The 18,382-nt window shown below is 37.6% G+C and overlaps 2 protein-coding genes across 3 annotated transcripts in view; both read left to right on the plus strand.

The window, feature by feature from the left end:
* Positions 1-1,676, plus strand: part of mrc1b (mannose receptor, C type 1b) — a 42,918-nt gene extending 41,242 nt beyond the window's left edge. Inside the window, exon 30 of the mRNA XM_015354515.2 lies at positions 605-1,676. Within this exon, the coding sequence (XP_015210001.2) occupies positions 605-846 (242 nt within the window). The 3' untranslated portion in view covers positions 847-1,676. The remainder of the gene's footprint in view (positions 1-604) is intronic.
* Positions 1,677-11,200: 9,524 nt separating this feature from the next.
* The window catches only part of LOC102698698 (zinc transporter ZIP12), a 31,872-nt gene continuing 24,690 nt past the window's right edge, over positions 11,201-18,382 (plus strand). For both annotated transcript variants that reach the window (XM_015354498.2, XM_015354497.2), the window contains exons 1-4: positions 11,201-11,375; positions 12,257-12,574; positions 16,414-16,698; positions 17,163-17,370. In XM_015354498.2, the coding sequence (XP_015209984.2) occupies positions 12,311-12,574; positions 16,414-16,698; positions 17,163-17,370 (757 nt within the window). In that variant the 5' untranslated portion in view covers positions 11,201-11,375; positions 12,257-12,310. The remainder of the gene's footprint in view (positions 11,376-12,256; positions 12,575-16,413; positions 16,699-17,162; positions 17,371-18,382) is intronic.

Raw genomic sequence — 18,382 nt, forward strand, 5'->3', positions numbered from 1 at the left:
TTTTAATCAAGTGTGTAATTTTACCTGATCCACTTGTTAACTCACCAGTAAAGGCTGCCTAAATGTTTTTGAATATTTTTTATTCAGAAGAGCAGTAGTAAAGTCTCCACATTATGTGAGCACTGTTAAAACTAAGGATTTAAAACTGGCACGATGTTCCTTTTTATTTGTTGTTTTTAATGGGCTCTGTGCATTTCATTGACCTTTCTTCTGATGGTTAAATTTAGTTGTATTCTAAGTCACGGAACAAAAAAGGATATACATTTACTGTAAGTAAAGAAAGGGCATATTCACTTAAAGTATGAGATTTAAATTACTTTTAACAAGCAATTTATTAATCCAGGAAAAACATACCTCCTATTCAAATGATTAAAATGTGAGAGACTCTTGAGCACTGGACTTTCTCTCCTCATATATAGATTTTAAAAACATGTCTGTGTATTCAACCCTACAGAATAATTTTCAAAGAAAACTGTACATGCAGTATATATCTTATATACTGTATGTATAAAGTACACACACAGAAGTCTTGATAGTTGTTTTATTATAAGTTGTATAAAAACAAACATAACAGCATTTGATATACATCTTTTATTTATCGTAGATGCTGGTTCTGGAGAACAATCACCCCATGGTTATGCTGGAATTGTGGTTGCCATTATTATCCTCATAATAACAGGAGCTGGACTTGCTGCCTTTTTCATTTACAAGAGAGGACGCAGGCCTGTCCAAGGAGAGTGCAATTTTGATAATACACTATATTTTAATACCGATACCTCTTCATCACCTGTTGACACTAAAGTCCTGGTAGCTAACATTGAACAGAATGAACAGGCCACAATCTAAAGATGCTACATGTGTGTGTAGTGAACAAAAAAGAAAAATCAACTTATTAACCTTTTTCCCTGGCTGCTGTGGGGTCTTTAGAGCTATGGAATCTTTTATGAAGCTTCCTGATCTTGATTCAGTGGACTTTTGGAGATTTCTTCTCGTCTGACTCGAATTATTACAATTGTGAAATGTTAACAAAAGCATTGTAAAAGTAAAATGGTAAACTTTTGCATGTACTTTTTCCCCATCCTGTTTATCTTGGTGGCAATTGGTGTAAAATCCAAGCTGTTATCAAGAAAACAATAGGCTTCAGAAGTGTATGCTTTCTGAATGAATGCAATGTAACAGCAAACCTATGCTCTTCAATGATTTTCTGAAAGACCACATTCAAAACACAGTATTCTACCTACTCAAAGTAGATTTTGCACCACAGCACAAGTCTGCTAGCTATACAATCAAGCTTGTGAATACAGAGGAGTTTACCGTAAGATAAAACGAAATTGAATCATGGACAGTCAGTGTGACACACCCTTAGTGTGTCTTTACTGTCATTCCCATCATACAAACAAGTATTAGGTTTATTCCATACTGAAAGAAAAGAAAGGAAACACAACGTTTAGGCTGTGGAGCCTTCTTCGGGTTTCACCCAAACTACATATTCACATCATACTTTTTGTTCCCCAAACTCACTATGGGTCACTACTATTCTCACCAAATGTATAATATGATAATATGATCCTTTTTCCAGCAAATATCCTCAACATTGATTTCAGTTCCTGAGACAGGAACTCTCCCACGTTTCTTAACCAAACTACACGGCAAATAAAATTTTTTGGCAAATTTTATTCATTGTGCTTCCTCATGGTGTTTTATAAAATGTTCCTTTTACCTTTGGTTATTAGTGTTTTACTTGATAAAACAGCTGGATGCGAACACATTTCTTTGACTGTAAATAAAAGATAAAAAATTAAAACATGATTGTTAAAAATAATGTGTTGATAATATTCTTGGGATACACCTGGGATAGGAATAGATGTATAGCCTTTTGATGTTAGCAAATTCAACAAAAAGTATTTCATGTTTTGTACTTCCTGCTTCCTGCTAATACCAAATCTTGAACTAGGAAAAGTGATTAGATGAAGTCCATGCAAAGGTGATGATAATTAATATAAGAGGCAATGTTTCCCCTATAATGTCCATATACCTTTTAACTGAAAAACTGTTTAAAATTATTTTGAATTTGTGACACATGAACTGTACAGTAGGCTTTTTGTTTTTTGCTGGTGATGTCAGCCTCTAATTATTCTGTATCATAAAAAAGGGTGTAGAGGTATACAGTAACATTTTTTCTCACATCACCAGTTTTGTTAAAGTGGAACTTTGGAATATTATCCAAACACAGAAAACCTGTGAAAAGGTTCAAATACATACAATTCTAAATTAAATATCAAACAAGGCCATTATAATTAAATAGTCATTGTGAAAAGTACTTAATTACAAATTATGATTAGAAAACAACTTCAATACTGCACAGCCTCAAACTGTACAGTGTTTACTAATATCCAAAAGCAAGTGAAAAGTGAAGCAACTTTCATCTTATGTATGAGGCAGACCTTTACAGCAATTAATGAAAAAATAGAGGTGTATATATATACGTATGTATGTACATGCCAAAGAAAGTTCAGCAATATACAGTAGCTGGATAGCTTGTTGCAGGCTCCACATGTTTTTGAATAAGAAGGTGTTTCCTATCCATCCATACATTTTCTAACAGCTTTATCTAATACAGGGTGGTGGAGGAGCCAGAACCTATCCCAGCAAGCAATGGGCGCAAGGCAGAATACACAGACACAGACACAAACATGCACACACTCCAAGGCCAGTTCTCCCAGAAGTGAATTAATCTACCAGTATTCTCTTGGACTGTGGGAGGAAACCAGAGCACCATGTGGAAAATCATGTGAACACTGGGGAGAACATACTACTCCGTGTACAACGCACCACAGAAACTGGACCCAGGGCCTAGAACTGCAAGGCAGCAATGCTAACTACTTTGCCCAATGACTTCTGTCCTCAGTTTTAAATGCACTTCCACACAGTTTCCACTTACAGCATAGCCGTGCTTCATTGTTGATTCTGGAGATATTCTTTGACTTAGTCAATTTCTTCGAGGAATTTAAAAACTCGAATCAGGTCTCCTCATAGTTTTCTCTGTTCAGCGCTAAAAAGGGTTGATTCTTTTAGCCTGTTGGTGTCAGAACATTCCTGGAAGTCCAGTAGCTGGTTGATTCCAGCAATATTTGTTTAGTAATATAGTACCCAGAATAATGCACAATAATCTAAATGAGCTTTGTCTGGTGTATTGCTCAATTTTAACATAGCATCCCTTGATATTTTAAGTGGATAACATGCCAGTATGTTTGTCTTTTTATTGCTTCCCAAAAACGTTTGTCAAGAAGATATACAAGATGTACGGTTTTAACATAAAGTCATATTCATAAGTACCTTATTTAATTTTTTTTTCTCATTTTGTATATATAGTTTATATTTTGGCTGCCTGAATTTTATACTGTGTACTTTTAAAAGTCTTGAAGTCTATCTAAATGCTTTTACATTTCATCTGCAGCTTCAATAGAATTTATCGATCCTTCTGTTGTGTTATATTTCACCAGTTTAGTATATGTATATAAGAATCTATTGTAGCTAAATTAAGAATAACAAAGTTCATCATTTGCATCTCTATCTTAATTGTTTGAAAAGAATAGAAGAAATAAGGAATTTTAACAACTACTGTAGGTAGCTCAATGAACAAAGTAGCTGAATGAGTCAAAAGCAGAAAGAAAGATGGTCACAGCTGAGCAACTAAACAGCAGAAGAGATACAAAACAGAAGTTAAATTGCTAGACAGAGTTTGACCAAGGACAGTTATCCAATGCAGTCATTCAAATCTCTGAGACATGTGCAGTGTGGTTATTGCTTCTTACAGTTTTAAGACTACTGCATCCTCCTGGCCAGTGTTTTTATATGTATTGAGCAGTCAAAACACTGTACTTTGTGAGCTGTGTAGGTGGTAAAAAAAAAATCCTCCACTGGCTTGTTTTGTGCTCTGGCAAGTGCTGAAAGTAGAGGTGAAGCCACTAAGAACAAAAAACAATTTCAACATGTGACTGAAGGGGTGTGAAGGAGTATTCCCCTGACTTCAAGCACACATTGGCAGATAAGGAAATGTTACTTCTGGATCTGTTTTTACATTTGCACCTACACAGAAAGTACATTATATCTGATGTCGTTTTACACTCCATCCTTTTACATTTCTGTGTAAGTGTAAACCCACTATGACATGCTGGAAATAATTTCTGCATTTGGTTGCATTCTAGCATTGAGTGGAAGATTTGAACTGAAGTTTGGGTGGGTTTATGACAAATATTTTTTTTGTCTTTCTTAATCAAAAACATTCCCTCTGTAATTTCCAGAAAGCTATATACAGTGTATTGCATATTTGTATATAATATGTAAATCGCTCTTTTATATTTAACTTATATATCCCTCTTCCACCTCATCTCCACCTTGAAGCTCCCCCTTGGTTAACTCCTCACTTTGCATGGAGGTCCCAGTTTCCTCATCTAGTGGACATGGGACTGGTCCTCAACCAAACAATTTAAGCCAAATCTTAAGCTATCCAAACAAATATCCTCAAATGCATCAAATTCTTTGTGTCATTATTTCCTGTGAAGTGGTTTTTGTGAATCAGATGGTTGCGTAAATGGCACATTCTAAAGAGAATGTAAATTACAACAGTCAACGTTCAACATACAACATTCATTAACAACTGGTTAATATGTGATTAAACTCCTGTGCTGCATACTGTAGGTATACAGTTGTAGGCATCCTCTCACGAGGCACCAATAAATGTAGGGATTTGTGCATTTACTAGAACAATTATCAATTGTAGCAGTAAGTCACAAAATGATTCTTTGATGGCTATTAGAAGACCGACCCAACGGGATACTCAGCAACGCACACACACGGATACTAATACACAACAATACATTTATTAATACATAAAATGTGCATATAAACATAACAGATCTTATCGTGAGGGTTAGCAGAATACAAAAGGTATATATTCAATCATGAAGAGTTACAAACCAAGAGGGACATACATTCAGCATACCATTCATTTAGACCGTTTCGTAAATGAACTTGGATTACACTTTCTACACTAGATACTCAAAAGCAAGTACATCACTCATAGGAATTAAATTGATATCAACTGGCGTTGAGGTAACAATTGAATTCTCGAGCTGTAATGCAGAATGTTGAATACTCATCCAATCTCTGTGGATTCAAATCTCCTGTGGACACAAAGGAACAGTGGCAGGCTTCTTGCTGTGTCCAGTCGTCGCTCTCTGGTCCGGTGCCAGGCAGTGCTGGTTCGGCGTGCGACGTGGGAGAAGGAGGGAGAGATTTCTGCTACGATGCGCTGCTGATGTTCTCCGAAGACTGGCTAGTTAGTTCTGGCTTTACTAGCAGAGTTTGTGCACATGAGAAAAGTGACTGCGCCCAAGCACGTCACTCTCGTTAGACAAGAAGAAGACCGGTCCGTTCCTGATGTAGCGATAGCCCTGAATCCTGAGATTCAGCTGTCCACAGTTCCGACCGTAGTTCATTTGTTGATCAGGTGAGCATTCGCGGTGGGTTCACGAGGCTTGCTGCTGGGCTAACCTCGGGCAGATCCTTTGGTTACGCGCTGACGACCTCCGTTCTCGACTCTTAGAACAAAGGAAAGTCCTGGAATTTGAACACACTGGCCAGTACGTGGTTGTCTGAGCTGAGTCTGAGAATCTCCAGGAGGAGCACGGAGGAGCCCTGTGTCTCCTGTTTTACCTGGAGGAACTACAGCCGTTCATTGGTTGAAAGTTTCATGGGCATCCGAGACCCACGTGGGGTTACCCTGCCCTACCAGTTCCTGATTGGCTAAGGATGAGTAACAATGCACTCTGACCTTAGGGTTGTAAACAACTTGGGATGAGATTCTCCCTTGGAATCTCCCAGACAGTAAAGTGCCAGAGATGACCATTTATTAGGGTGGCTGATGTGTCTCAGCCTTGGGAGTTGTTCCTCATCAGGACACTCTATCAGCTAGAAAAACACCTTAAATGTGAACCAAATGGAATGGCCTCTCTGTATCCAGCACCACTGAGATGAAGGAGAGACGGACTGGCAAGGTAGCAGCAAACTTAATTCCTGTATTTTAATAAGCCTTGCCGCTACACAGTATATAGAGTAAATGGAATGTCTTTGGTTATTTGATTGGCAAGTTGGAAGATTGTCATTTTTGGAAACTAAGATGTTTTATTATCCAAAGAGAACTGGTGATATTATGACAAGAGCAAGGAATCTAATTGGAAATCTGTTTGTGTCTTATTAGTTATAATGTATTTTTCTTTCCACAAAGTGTGTAGCGTGTTTGTATACATTATCAAATATATACAGTATGTCCATCCATTTTTTAACTGCTTTATCCAATAGGGTCATGGGAGAACCAGAAAATATCCAGACAAGCAACAGGCACAAGGCAGAACAAGTATTGGAAGAGACCAATTCTTTTGGGCTGGTAAAACTCTGAACCATCGTAACGCTGGTTAAGTACCAAATATATTTTGGTTGCAACTAACCTAGGATCCACAATAAGAAAAGGACAAGGAATCTATGAAAGTATATTGAAAGCAATCCAGAAAGTGCAAGTCTCATGACAGTCATTAATACTTTCTTTAGCTGAAATGTAATAGAATTGGGATTCCAAAAATTAAAGCAGTTAGTCAAAGTTAATCAGCTTTTACAGCAATATTTTAATGAAGGAATACAAATGATACAAAAAATGTTTTTTTTTTACCAAGAAATGATTTTTGTTTTGCTTTGTTACCTTAGGCTTTTCAGATTTAACTGTGATGTTCATTCCCAGGACAGCTACAGTACTTTGCTAGATACTAAATGGAGTGATTACAAATAAGATAGAAACCCTTGACAAAATTAAAACAAAACCAAGACTAACCCAAAGTGTGGTTTGGAATGTTAAAAAAACTTTTATCTTCTATTCACTACAGTAGAGCATGAGACTGGAAATTTTTAGTTAGGAGAGAAGACAGAGGAACAATTACTAAGTTGTGCTCTTTAGTTAAATAATAAATCCTTATACAGTACATACACTATATACTGTAGCACTTTTCTGGACATGCCACTCAAAGGGCTTTCCAGGTAATGGGGACTCCCCACCAAAACAACCAATGTGCAGGACCCACCTGGGTGATGCGTTGGCAGCAATAGTGTACTAATGCACTCACTACATACTGTATCAGCTATCAGTGGGGAGTAGAACAGAGTGATAAAGCCAATTTATAGGTGAGGATTATTAGGAGGTCATGATTGGTAAAGATCAATAGGAAATTTGGCCAGGACATTGGGGTAACACCCCTACTCTTTTTTAGAAAGACCCTGGCATTTTTAGTGACCACAGAAAGTCAGGTCCTTGGTTTTATATCTCATCCAAAGGACATTGCCTTTTGTACAATCTACTATCCCCAACACTATATTGGGGTATGAGGATACACACAGACCGCAGGGTGAGCGCCCCCACTAATACACTGACTTCACTAATACCTTTTCCAGCAGCAATCTTAGTTTGTCCCAGAAGATCTCCCATCCAGATACTGACCAGGCTCACACTTGCTTAGCTTGTAGGTTGCCAGTTGTGAGTGTGTGAGAAAGACATGGCAGTAAACAAAGGTAATGTAGCATAGGAGAACAAAAGGTGGGAGAGAGGAGAAGCGGGAGGTGGGAGCAGGGGACAGACAAAGTGGCCAATCAGGTAGTGTGATGTCAGGATAGGTGAAAAGAGGTGTGAAATGAAACCAACAATGAATAGAGAGAATTTAGAAGAAAATTAGTCTGTCGTTGAGAGAAGGGAAAAGGTGTGATCCTAGCTGCAGGATAATTTTAGTTCCTGTAGTCTTTCTGAAGTAGGAGTTAGGAAAACCATCTTTGAGAACACAGACGGAGAGATTAGTGTGATCATGGCCATCAGAGGTGAAATGAGAAACAATAGGCTTGGAGAAATCTTTAATCTTCACAACCTAACGTTATCTGAAGCGATCTCCGAGTCTCCTTCCTGTTTCCCCAATGTAGATGGCTGGGCATTTACTGCAAGAGATACAGTAAATGAGGTTGATGGAGGTACAAGATGCCATCTGAGTGGTACGGAATTGTCCTGAGGGGCCTTGAATGAGTGTGGTATTAGATATGTACTTGCAACTGATATAGCGAGCTCTGTTGCAAGGGAAAGTGCATGGTGTTGATGGTTGCTGAGGGGGGTCAAGGGAGCTGTGAACAAGAAGTACGCAGATTAGGTGGTCGGCGATATAAAATGATGGGTGGTCAGAAAAGAGGGCCTCAATGGAGGGATCATCCTGTAGGATGGAAAATTTGTCATTAATAGTCCTGGAAATAGAAAGTGTGTTGGGGTGGTAGGGAAGCACCAAAGGAATGCAGTTATTATGGAGGGAGTTCCTGCTCGAGTTGATGGTCCGAGGGGTGTTTTTGACTCGGGCAAGGGCTCTGTCAATAACACTACTAGGGTATCCTCTGTTGATGAAAAAGTACATTTTGAGGGCTTGGTTCTGGAAATCGATGTCGTTGCTGCAGAGTCATTGTAGTCAAAGGAATTATGAAAAAGGGAAAGAGTTTTTAGTGTGTTTGGGGTGAAATGAGCTACTGTATATAGGAGATAGTTGTGTGAATCAGTGGGTTTGTAATAGACCGAAGTAGAGAGTTGGGGCTTGTTAATGGAGAAGTTAATGTCTAGAAACAGAATAGTAGTTAAAGATACAGTATGTGTCCCTGTCATTATACTGGGGCATGAAGACCAACATGGACCGCAGGGTGAGCGCCCCCTGCTGGCCCCACTAACACCTGTTCCAGCAGCAGAAACCTGTTTTTCCCAGGAGGTCTCCCATCCAGGTACTGGCCAGGCTCACACCTGTTGAGCTTCAGTGGGGTGCCAACTGTGAGCTGCAGGGTGATATGGCTCCTGGATGAGTATAGCAAGTATTATATAAATTTAGCCCTTACATTAAGACATATTTTGAATTTTTACTCAGATTAAAACCTGTTAATTTCAATTGTATTTGGATCTTAACTTGTGATTCGCTGTCTGTCAACTGTGTTCATTTTAGGCCACTTTGAGACTCAAAGTGTGCATGGTGTTTATTGACAGTAAAGAACCTAACATTTAAGATGAGCTAGGGTTGTAGTAAGAATAACCATTACGTTTTAATGTGAATTAACGGTATGGTTGCATTTTAAATAACTACATTAAGCAAACTGGACTATTATATTTGGTATTGATTTAAACTTTTTGGTGAGTTTAAATTAGGATCCATTTGTTGTATATCCCCTTTATAATACAAAAGGTATTTGATATCTAAAGTTAAATTTAAATTAAAGCCCAAGTCTCCTTCACTCCTCTTCACTTCCTAATCTCTTCTTAATCATAGCCATGGCATTAAAAATAATTTAGGTTTATGCAAATTTCTAGCCCTAACACCTACTGTAGGTCCGGCTTCTATTACTATATAAATGTAACCCTATATTTCCTGTAGTAAATATCTGGTAAGCTGCTCATTTCAGGTGGATGCTGCACATTGGTGGTGATGGAGGAGAGTCCCCATTACCTGTAAAGCGCTTTGAGTGGAGTGTCCAGAAAAGCGCTATATAAGTGTAAGCAATTATTATTATTATTATTATTATTATTATTATTATTATTATTATTATTATTACAGATTATTTAGATTTTGATCTTTCCTCGAGGTTCGCTGTAATTCTTTTTAGACTACTTCTACTTCTACTTCAACGTCTAATTTAACGTTAATGCCAAGCTGTGGTTAGGATTAAGATAATCATTAAGTTGTATGTGAAATAATGGAATGGTCGCATTTTAAATGGGTAAAATCAGAGAATTGGACAGTTACTGTACATAAAGTGTTGGTTTCAACCTTTTGCTGAGTCTCATTTAAGTTACATTTATTAAATATAATAAAATGAATGTAATAATAAAGGCAGTTATTATCTAAATTTCAATGAAAGGCAAACTTCAATCAAGTCCTCTTCAATTCCTAATCTCTTTGAAAATCACTTAAAAGTATTTTTAAGGCAATGTATAACCTTTATAATCTTTGTGTAACGAACAGTTCTTTCCGGACCCTATGCGGACGACACAATCCAGATTCGTGAGGAAACACTAGGAAAAAGTGATGCAGGAATACGGGGATGAAAACAGGGGGGCGTGTCCAAAGTGCGCTGGTGCACGCGGGAGGTGTGGCCGAGGCAAACAATCCAAAAGTAATCCAGAGAGGGAATCCAAAAACACAAGAATAAGTCCATAGCCAGGTGATCCATCCAGCAAGGAATTAAAAACAGGAACTGAGTCGGAACCGGCGGACAGGGAACGGGAACAGAGATTAAAACCTTAACGGGACCAGGCGCTTCCAGGTCCCAGGTCTCGCACGATACGGAAATCAGATGCAGAGCCCGGATGAAAGTCAGCGCCTGGCTTTTAAAGTGGGCTGGGAACAGGGGTCAGGTGCACATAATCAAGTCTGAAATGAAAGGGCTGGAGCACCCTTAAGGAGGAGGGACTGTAATCATGACACTTTGGTTGTGACCATATTAAAACTTTAACCTGAGATTTTCTCCTTTGTTTAACTTAAATGTGACTTACAGGAACAGACCATACTTTCCAACACTAAGCATTGTTTTCAACTCTGCATCGACTTCTTTTTCCCAGAAAAATATATTATTATCTGAGTTTGGAATCTGTCTTATTATTCAGCCCATTCTTTATTTCCACAAAGCTTGTTAAAAAATCCAATGTATTGAAACGTAAAAGAAAAAGTAAAAGGGATATTTTTCCTGTCTGTGTGAGTATTCACATTTTAAACCCACTGTTGGACAGACACGTTTTATGTATCTTGGATTTACTTGTATTCTTTGACTATTGTTTAATTCTCAAGCCAGACTTAATATAGTCTCTTTTACTAAGAAACCAATGTACTATTCCAACAAGCACCAGCTCTTGTTTTTGATGTGTCAAAAACATGCATCTTTTGTAAAGGAATTATTGCATAATGTGTGCAGCACAGAATTGCATGCATACAGTATGTACAAACTGTTGTGTGCCGTGAAAGTCTTTTAAAAGCTTTTCCAGTTCAGAGTATTGTCATGAAAGTAGGGACTGTTTGTAGTACACTGCACTCTGAGGCAGCAATCATCCAACAATCCCCCCCCATGCATAGAGTGCCCTCATTGTTAAAATGAAAGCAGATTTCTCCATGGCAACTGGAACCCTATAAGGTTGTTGTTGCTAATCCTTTTCAGCTTACACAATACTTATTTTTGATAAGAGGTTTTACTAATGCAGTGGAATTCACATCAAATGGTTCTCTTCTGCACTGAAAAGGAGCAAAATTGTTCAATTCTCTACTAGTAAGGTAAGATTTTCTGAAAAAAATATTCTTGGAAATCAAAGTTTGGTTTCTTTGGCAGTTTTCTTTTTGTAAACCAATGTTTTATAAGGACTTATTTTGGGGGAAGACAGTCTTATCTGAATGTATCATATTAAGTAAAACAATATCTGCATCTATTGATAATGTAAAATATATTCAATATCTTGATTCTGTGATGTCAGTGCTAACATTTAAATTCACCTCACGATGATGAATCAAATGTTAGCAATTCATTTTTAGCAGTAAATGTTTGTTTAATTTTTCATAATAAAGGAAAACTCTAATTATATGTTATCAACATTAAACATAAATGGCACTGTTATGTATTATATATACAGTATACTGTATATTTAAAACAAATGTCGGTATCAGAACCTTTTATGCCTTTCCACAACAATGTTCTACACATTTTGGCTTGTTGCTATCTATTACGCAATAACTGCAATGATGCTGAAAATTTAAGGCTATAACAGAAATCATTATCTCAGAGTCTTTTTGTTTTATTTGTTAATGAAAATAAGCTTCTGACTACAATTAAGTAATTACAATTTTCAAGAATTGTGTGAAATTGATTGCTAATAATTAATTGCTTTGCGTTTTCTGTTTAAAGATACAATATGGCATACCAATTATTTTCTTTGAGCTCAATGGGTTTTTTAATCCTTTTGATGTAGACTACGGTGCCTGGTTTATAGCAATCTCTTTAGTCCCAAGCTATTTCAGGTAATAAGTGCCCTGAAGACCTCCTGTTGTGTGGTAACAGCTTGTCAATGTAAATCAGCTTAGACTACAAAATTAATAACGCCTCTCGAACTACATACCTTTGCTGCTATTAAAAGTTTTTCTGTGATTTCCCTTATGGACAGGAGTGTAACTAAGGAAGCATATCACATACATCAAGGCCTCAGATTCAAGACAACATGCACCTTTGGTGTGAGAGTTTGCATCTGCTGGTTCATTTCTGTGTTTTGGGCAAAGTTTTGGAGGCAGCTGGATTCAAAGAGAACGATATGGTGTCTGAAGAGGATGACAGCCCCGAATACATGAGAGAGGTGTTACGTATTCTGTCCCTGGAAGACCAGACTCAGCTCAATAGAAACCAAACCCAAGCCTTAATTACAGCACTTTTCGATACTGTGAAGTGTCAAGAAAGGATTGCAGGAACACAACAACAATGTAATCAGGTTGGGTCTCGAATATTTTTTACTTTATATTTTACATAATAATAATATAATACTTTATAAAGTGTCTTTCATGAGTTAAGCTATGATCATAAAAAACAGAAGCAAACAAAAGAGCAGAGAAAGCAACAAATTGTAAGCCAACGAAGGCTGTTTTGTAGAAGAACAATTTATAGCCTTATTTTAACTAAACTTATTTTAGTTTTCAGAATGTTGTGTCATTTAACCAAAATCAAAATAGCAAATTGAAAGGTTGGAGTCCTGTCTATACATTGACTTTAGGGTGTTTTTTCCCCTATGCTACAGGGTAGAGTGAAATCCTGTTCTATATAAACAACACTGTCAGATAACACAGAACATCTCTTTGTTCTGTATTTTCAAATGTCTGTGAAAATACCTCTGTCGTTGTACATTGTTTCTCTTTAAAATACCACCCTGCTCTGTATTTATTAGTATATACAGTATTTATACTGTATATATTTATTAGCAGGGCCTGAATTATCCATACCAACGCCTGTACTCAATTATTGGACTTTCAGATGACTACTCTTCTTTTCTGGCTACTCATTTTAGTGTCTACTATTTCCACATGAGCCAAAATAGCTGCCTTCAATAGAGTTTTCATAGGGGTACCTCAGCTGCACAGTCCACTCAGGGATGTAGATTCCCTCATATTGGTACAGTATTATTGTAAGCCAATTTTAACAAATAGGTTTTGAGGCAAGATTTAAAATTAACTATTGAGTTGGATCCCCTTTTTGGAAGAACATTTCACAGTCTAGGTGCATTTGACACAAAAGGCTCTATCACTCATGGACCATGTTGTGATTTTGGGTAAAAGTAAGAAAATCTCTCTAACACTGGATCAAGATTTCCATCAGCTGATTGATTCAACAATTGAATTTATGGATGTAATGGTAAAAATATTGGAGATGTGAGGAATGGAGCAAGCTATTAAAAGTCATAAGTAGGGTAAATAGAACCAGACTCAAAAGAATCAACACTACACTTCCTTCCAAATAAATATGTACTGGATATTTGGATATACAGTATAGCAACACTGGCCTTTTGGCTTCATCCTTTGAGGTACCACTTGTCATGGGTGGGGGTCCTGGCTCCCGTGAAGTGCGTAGTTTAGGACCCTATGCAGATGGTATAATCCGGAAGTAACTGGAAGAGGATGACAGGGAAAACACGATGAGGATCAGGACAGGATGACAGATAGGGGGGCGTGATGACATTAATCCAGTGCTCGGGGGCATGGTGCAGGAGAACAAGTCCAAACAGTCCATAAAGGGAGACTGGGGCACAGTCGAGGATCCAGGTGCCGGGAGAACCATCCAAGACAGACATTGTTAAAGTCTGGAACGGGATCCAGAAGAGGAGCAGGGAGTTAAAAATAAGATATCGAGACCAAGCTCTCTGAGCCTGGGACTCAGACAGGTCAGGACACCGGGGAATGAGACCAGCCCTCGGGCTACCAGTGAGCCCGGGGAATAGGCATGCCTTATGGAGTCCATCTTCCAATGCTGAGCCAAGAATAGCGGGAGCGCCCGGCTTAAATAATAACAGGGGGCAAACTGGGGGCAGGTGCACATAAACTAAAATAAGAAAGGGTCAGAGCGCCCTTAAGAGGAGGGATGACGATCATGACACTATCCACACAAAATATTACAAAGGAGTATTATACTAATTTGAGGTATCTCCTGAGACTTGGCTGGATGGCAGTCTGAAGAGATTTGAAAGAGAAATGGATCCAGAAAAGTGACTTCATGGGGGACTGTAATGAAAATCAATATTGAAGTCTCCTGCATACATTCTCTTATTTTGCATACCCACAATAGTAGATGGTACTTGTTGTTTTCTCTGCATTAGGAGTATGCAGTACACTATGTAGTACAGAAATAAAATAGACTGGAGGCTTGCAGATTTGCCTTTTTATATGTTAATACATTAAATACAATATAATGCAACAGTTAGTAATTTGGTAAGTACTGGATGTTGAATTGGGGTATTCTAGGTGACTAAGGAAACAGCAGCCTGACTGTAGGGAACAAAACTGACATATAGTTACTTTCCTATAACGACCTAATTTGGTCAGGAATGAACCAAACAGCTGCTGCAAGGGTGAAAATTGGATGGAGGGAAGGATTCACAAAGCTGTGCTATGAAGGCAAGATATTTATACACCGGAGAGTGGAAGCAGGCGAGATTAGAAGTCAACCTTCTTTTGAATGCATTTCAAGGTGGGAAAGGGGAATTGTCTCTGGAAACATAGTACCTTATTTTCAGAACACTTAGATGCTTGAATACACATTGGAAGTAATTGGATTTTAAGTGTATATAATATTTTACCACTGTTTTTGTAGTTCCTAGCCTTGCTCTGGTTCCCACAGTAGGCATTCTGAATAAGATCTTTGGAAACAAAATGTATTTACACCCACTTAAAAAGCCTTCTCAATAACTAGCTCTTAAAATTCCAATGAACAAACTGCACATATTCAGAAATGCACAAAGCTAGTACTTTGGCATGCAAGGTAAAAAGTCACACACGTGATCAAATGCCAGGCTTCACGCCAAACAAGGGGCGGCCTACAGTCAGCAAGAAAAATAACTTCTGAAAATAAAGGATAATTTTATTACTGGAGGACAGAAGAGTATTTTAAACTGATAAGAGAAATATAGTATATCTGATTAAAAAGCGTAGAAAGAAAAAAAGTATTTGCTTAGTAAATATGTTCTGTAATGTTGCACATTTTTGTTTCAATTCTTACTGTCACAGGTTACATGGACAGTGAAGAAAATATTTTCCACACCGTTCTTCTTAAAGTGACAATCATAGTCATGGGGATTTTGGACATATAAACAAGAGTAATCTGGTGATAAATGCAGAGAGAGAGAGATGAAATGCACAGAAAGGTGTCATAGTCCTGCAGCTTTTTTTCTGTTTTCATGACATCGCCTCACTTTCATTAGCTCTGGAATAAATGTATGTATTTAGAGGACAGACATGCATGTCCTAAAATTTCAAAAAGTTCTGAAAGAAGCCAACACTATTATTTGTTCATTTTGTCACGCCAAACTAATTCAATTGGAGTTCATGTATATGGCTGAACATGAGACACCTCAGTAAGCTTTTGCAGGGAGCTGGGAATGTAGTGGAACACGGTGCTGATAACACCTGGCTCTAGGGTGTAAATACTATTTACTGCCACTGTTCATTGGTTGCTCCCATATTTTGGTCCTCAACCATGGCATCTTCCACTGTAGTCCAATGTGCCTTTTGGCTGAAGTGGAATTGAGATTCACATGCATACTGTATAGGACAACATAAAATTAATTGAAGAATAATAAGTTTGACACCAGCTGGAAAATAAAGAATGCTATTAGATTAACCTCTGTCTGGCTTCCAGCAGTTTTCATTTATATTTTGTCTACTTTTCTGTTTTGTTTAAATCACTTGGGCTTTATTTTTTGTTGTTGTTTTCTGATAACTTGTACTAGTTGTTAATCTTATTCTTTTTGTTATCAAAATTATCAACAACCTCAGAGTTAGCGTCTCTGCATGGGTATTTTCTGGATTTAAATCCCCATGCTGTTTGTGACAAAAAAAAGCATCGATCCACTAAATATATTGTTACCTTAGGTTCAACGTTGTATTATTCATGAAAAAGAAATTGAAAGGGTAATATTTCTGTAGACTCAGAACATACATAGTACATAGTTTTGTCATGCTTACATCTATATATTAATTTGTTAATTATAACTAATTAAAATGTTAATTCTCTGTTGGTTTGAATGTGAGGTCCAGGTTCTGCTGTCATTACGTTGTCTAATTTCAGTGCCTTGCAGCAGATGTGCTGTTGTCTGTGCTGAATGATGAGGCCAAGGACTATCTCACCGAAGAAGATTTTCAAATGATTTCAACAGTTCTTCTGTATTATGTCATTAACATGAGAGATCTGTGCACATCCAACATCTCCACCAGTTCTCAAGACTATCACTACTACCTCTTTGCGGTCTTGAATATAAACCACCAAGATGACAATCAGTTCCTTTCCCAAAATGAAACTGAGACCATCCTGCAGCTTATCAGTCAGCACTACCGGCTCTCAACATCGAGTCATGTGAGTTTTAATTTTTAGATAAATTGCTATTTATAGAAACTGTATTTTTTTGTAGTTTTGGAAATGTTTTAATTTATAGGAATAGCTGACAGTTTTATATTACATTACAAACTTGGAAATTCAATGAAAAATGAGAAAATAACAGACTTCCTGCATATACAGTAGCTATCAAAATATTAACAGACACATGATGCAATATGTGTGCATAAATTTGCTTTTAAACATGCTAAAAATAAAAATGTGACACATTTAAAAACTTTTTTTATCACTCACAGCTAACAAAGAGCTAACATATTACACTAAAGAACTCTGTCCTTGCATTTAGATTAACTTTGTGTCTACAAGATCTCAAGTTTAGCTGAAAGTAATGCTTATTTATTGGAATTAAATAAATTAACATTACATATTAAGAGATTACACTTTATTTTATTTAACTTGGAAATTTCTCCTTTGATGTGTTCAAGTGCATAGACACTTCAACATTAATGGAAGAACTAAACATTGTGGATATTCAAGGAGCAGATTTCAAAATGGTCCCAAAACTCTGTGCAGCAATTATAACTTACACTCTCAGAGGACAATGCTTCCGGAAGCGGAATTTCCCCTCTCCCGCATTCTTCACCGGCTACATATTCCACTCTCTGAACCGCACCAGTGACATCAGCACCACAGGTAAGCAGCTTCCCTCATTTGTGGGGGATGTTGTTGTTGCTGACTGAATCCTGTATGCAACATGTGCAATTGATGTATTCTAATTATAAATAAGTAATAATGTATTGCAATTGTATCATCCCGATATATCCCAGAAATCTTTACACATGTGATGTGTTCCCTTTAATCCACTACTGAAATGCAATACACATCTCAGTGATTGTTGGCAGCCATTATGTGCCAGCAGTCCCTCTGCACTGCAATGAGAAATAAATGAGAAATGACTTCACCGGTTACTTTAAGGAGAAAGTGCAGCTAGGCTGGGCATCACAGTGGTGTAGTGGTGAGTATTGCTGCTTTGCAGTGCTGGGGCCTGGGTTCAGTTCCTGGGGTGCTATCTGCATACATTTGTGTACGTTCTGCTACTGTTTGCATGGGTTTTCTCTGGGTGGTCTGGTTTCCTTCTACATTCCAAAAACATACTGGTGGATTAATTGGTTGGAAAAAAATTGCCCTGGTGTGCACATGTGCATGTTTGTGTCTGTGTGTGTGGTGCAATGGACTGGTGTCCCATTTAGGGTGTATCCTGCTTTGCACCTTGTATGCCAGGATAGGCTCTGGCTCCCCTACAACGCCGTATTAGGGTACCATTCCCTAATCTTACAAACAGTGCCATGGGATCTTGAAGGTAATGTAAAGGTAATTTACTGTAGTAAAATTGAAGAGGGAGAAAGAACCATTGTCAACACAAGACACATTTTACTGTGGCAAAAGCATTAGATGCATAGACTGATGATAAGCACAGTTTATTAATGCTAAGAAATACCACACACTTGAAAAGAATTATTTTTAGCATCTTTGCTAAAACTATTTATGGTGATATTTATCATCTTTGATGATAAGTGATAGTGTTTAAAAACTGAAAAACAGCAAACTCGTATCCTGATAGATCAGTATACAGTATGTGATCATCATGATCTAAATTGATTTGAATTTTTTTGTTCTTATCAAAAGTAAGATTTAGTTCAAAATC

The sequence above is a fragment of the Lepisosteus oculatus genome, chromosome 6, assembly GCF_040954835.1.
Source record: "Lepisosteus oculatus isolate fLepOcu1 chromosome 6, fLepOcu1.hap2, whole genome shotgun sequence".
Classification (NCBI taxonomy): Eukaryota; Metazoa; Chordata; class Actinopteri; order Semionotiformes; family Lepisosteidae; genus Lepisosteus; species Lepisosteus oculatus.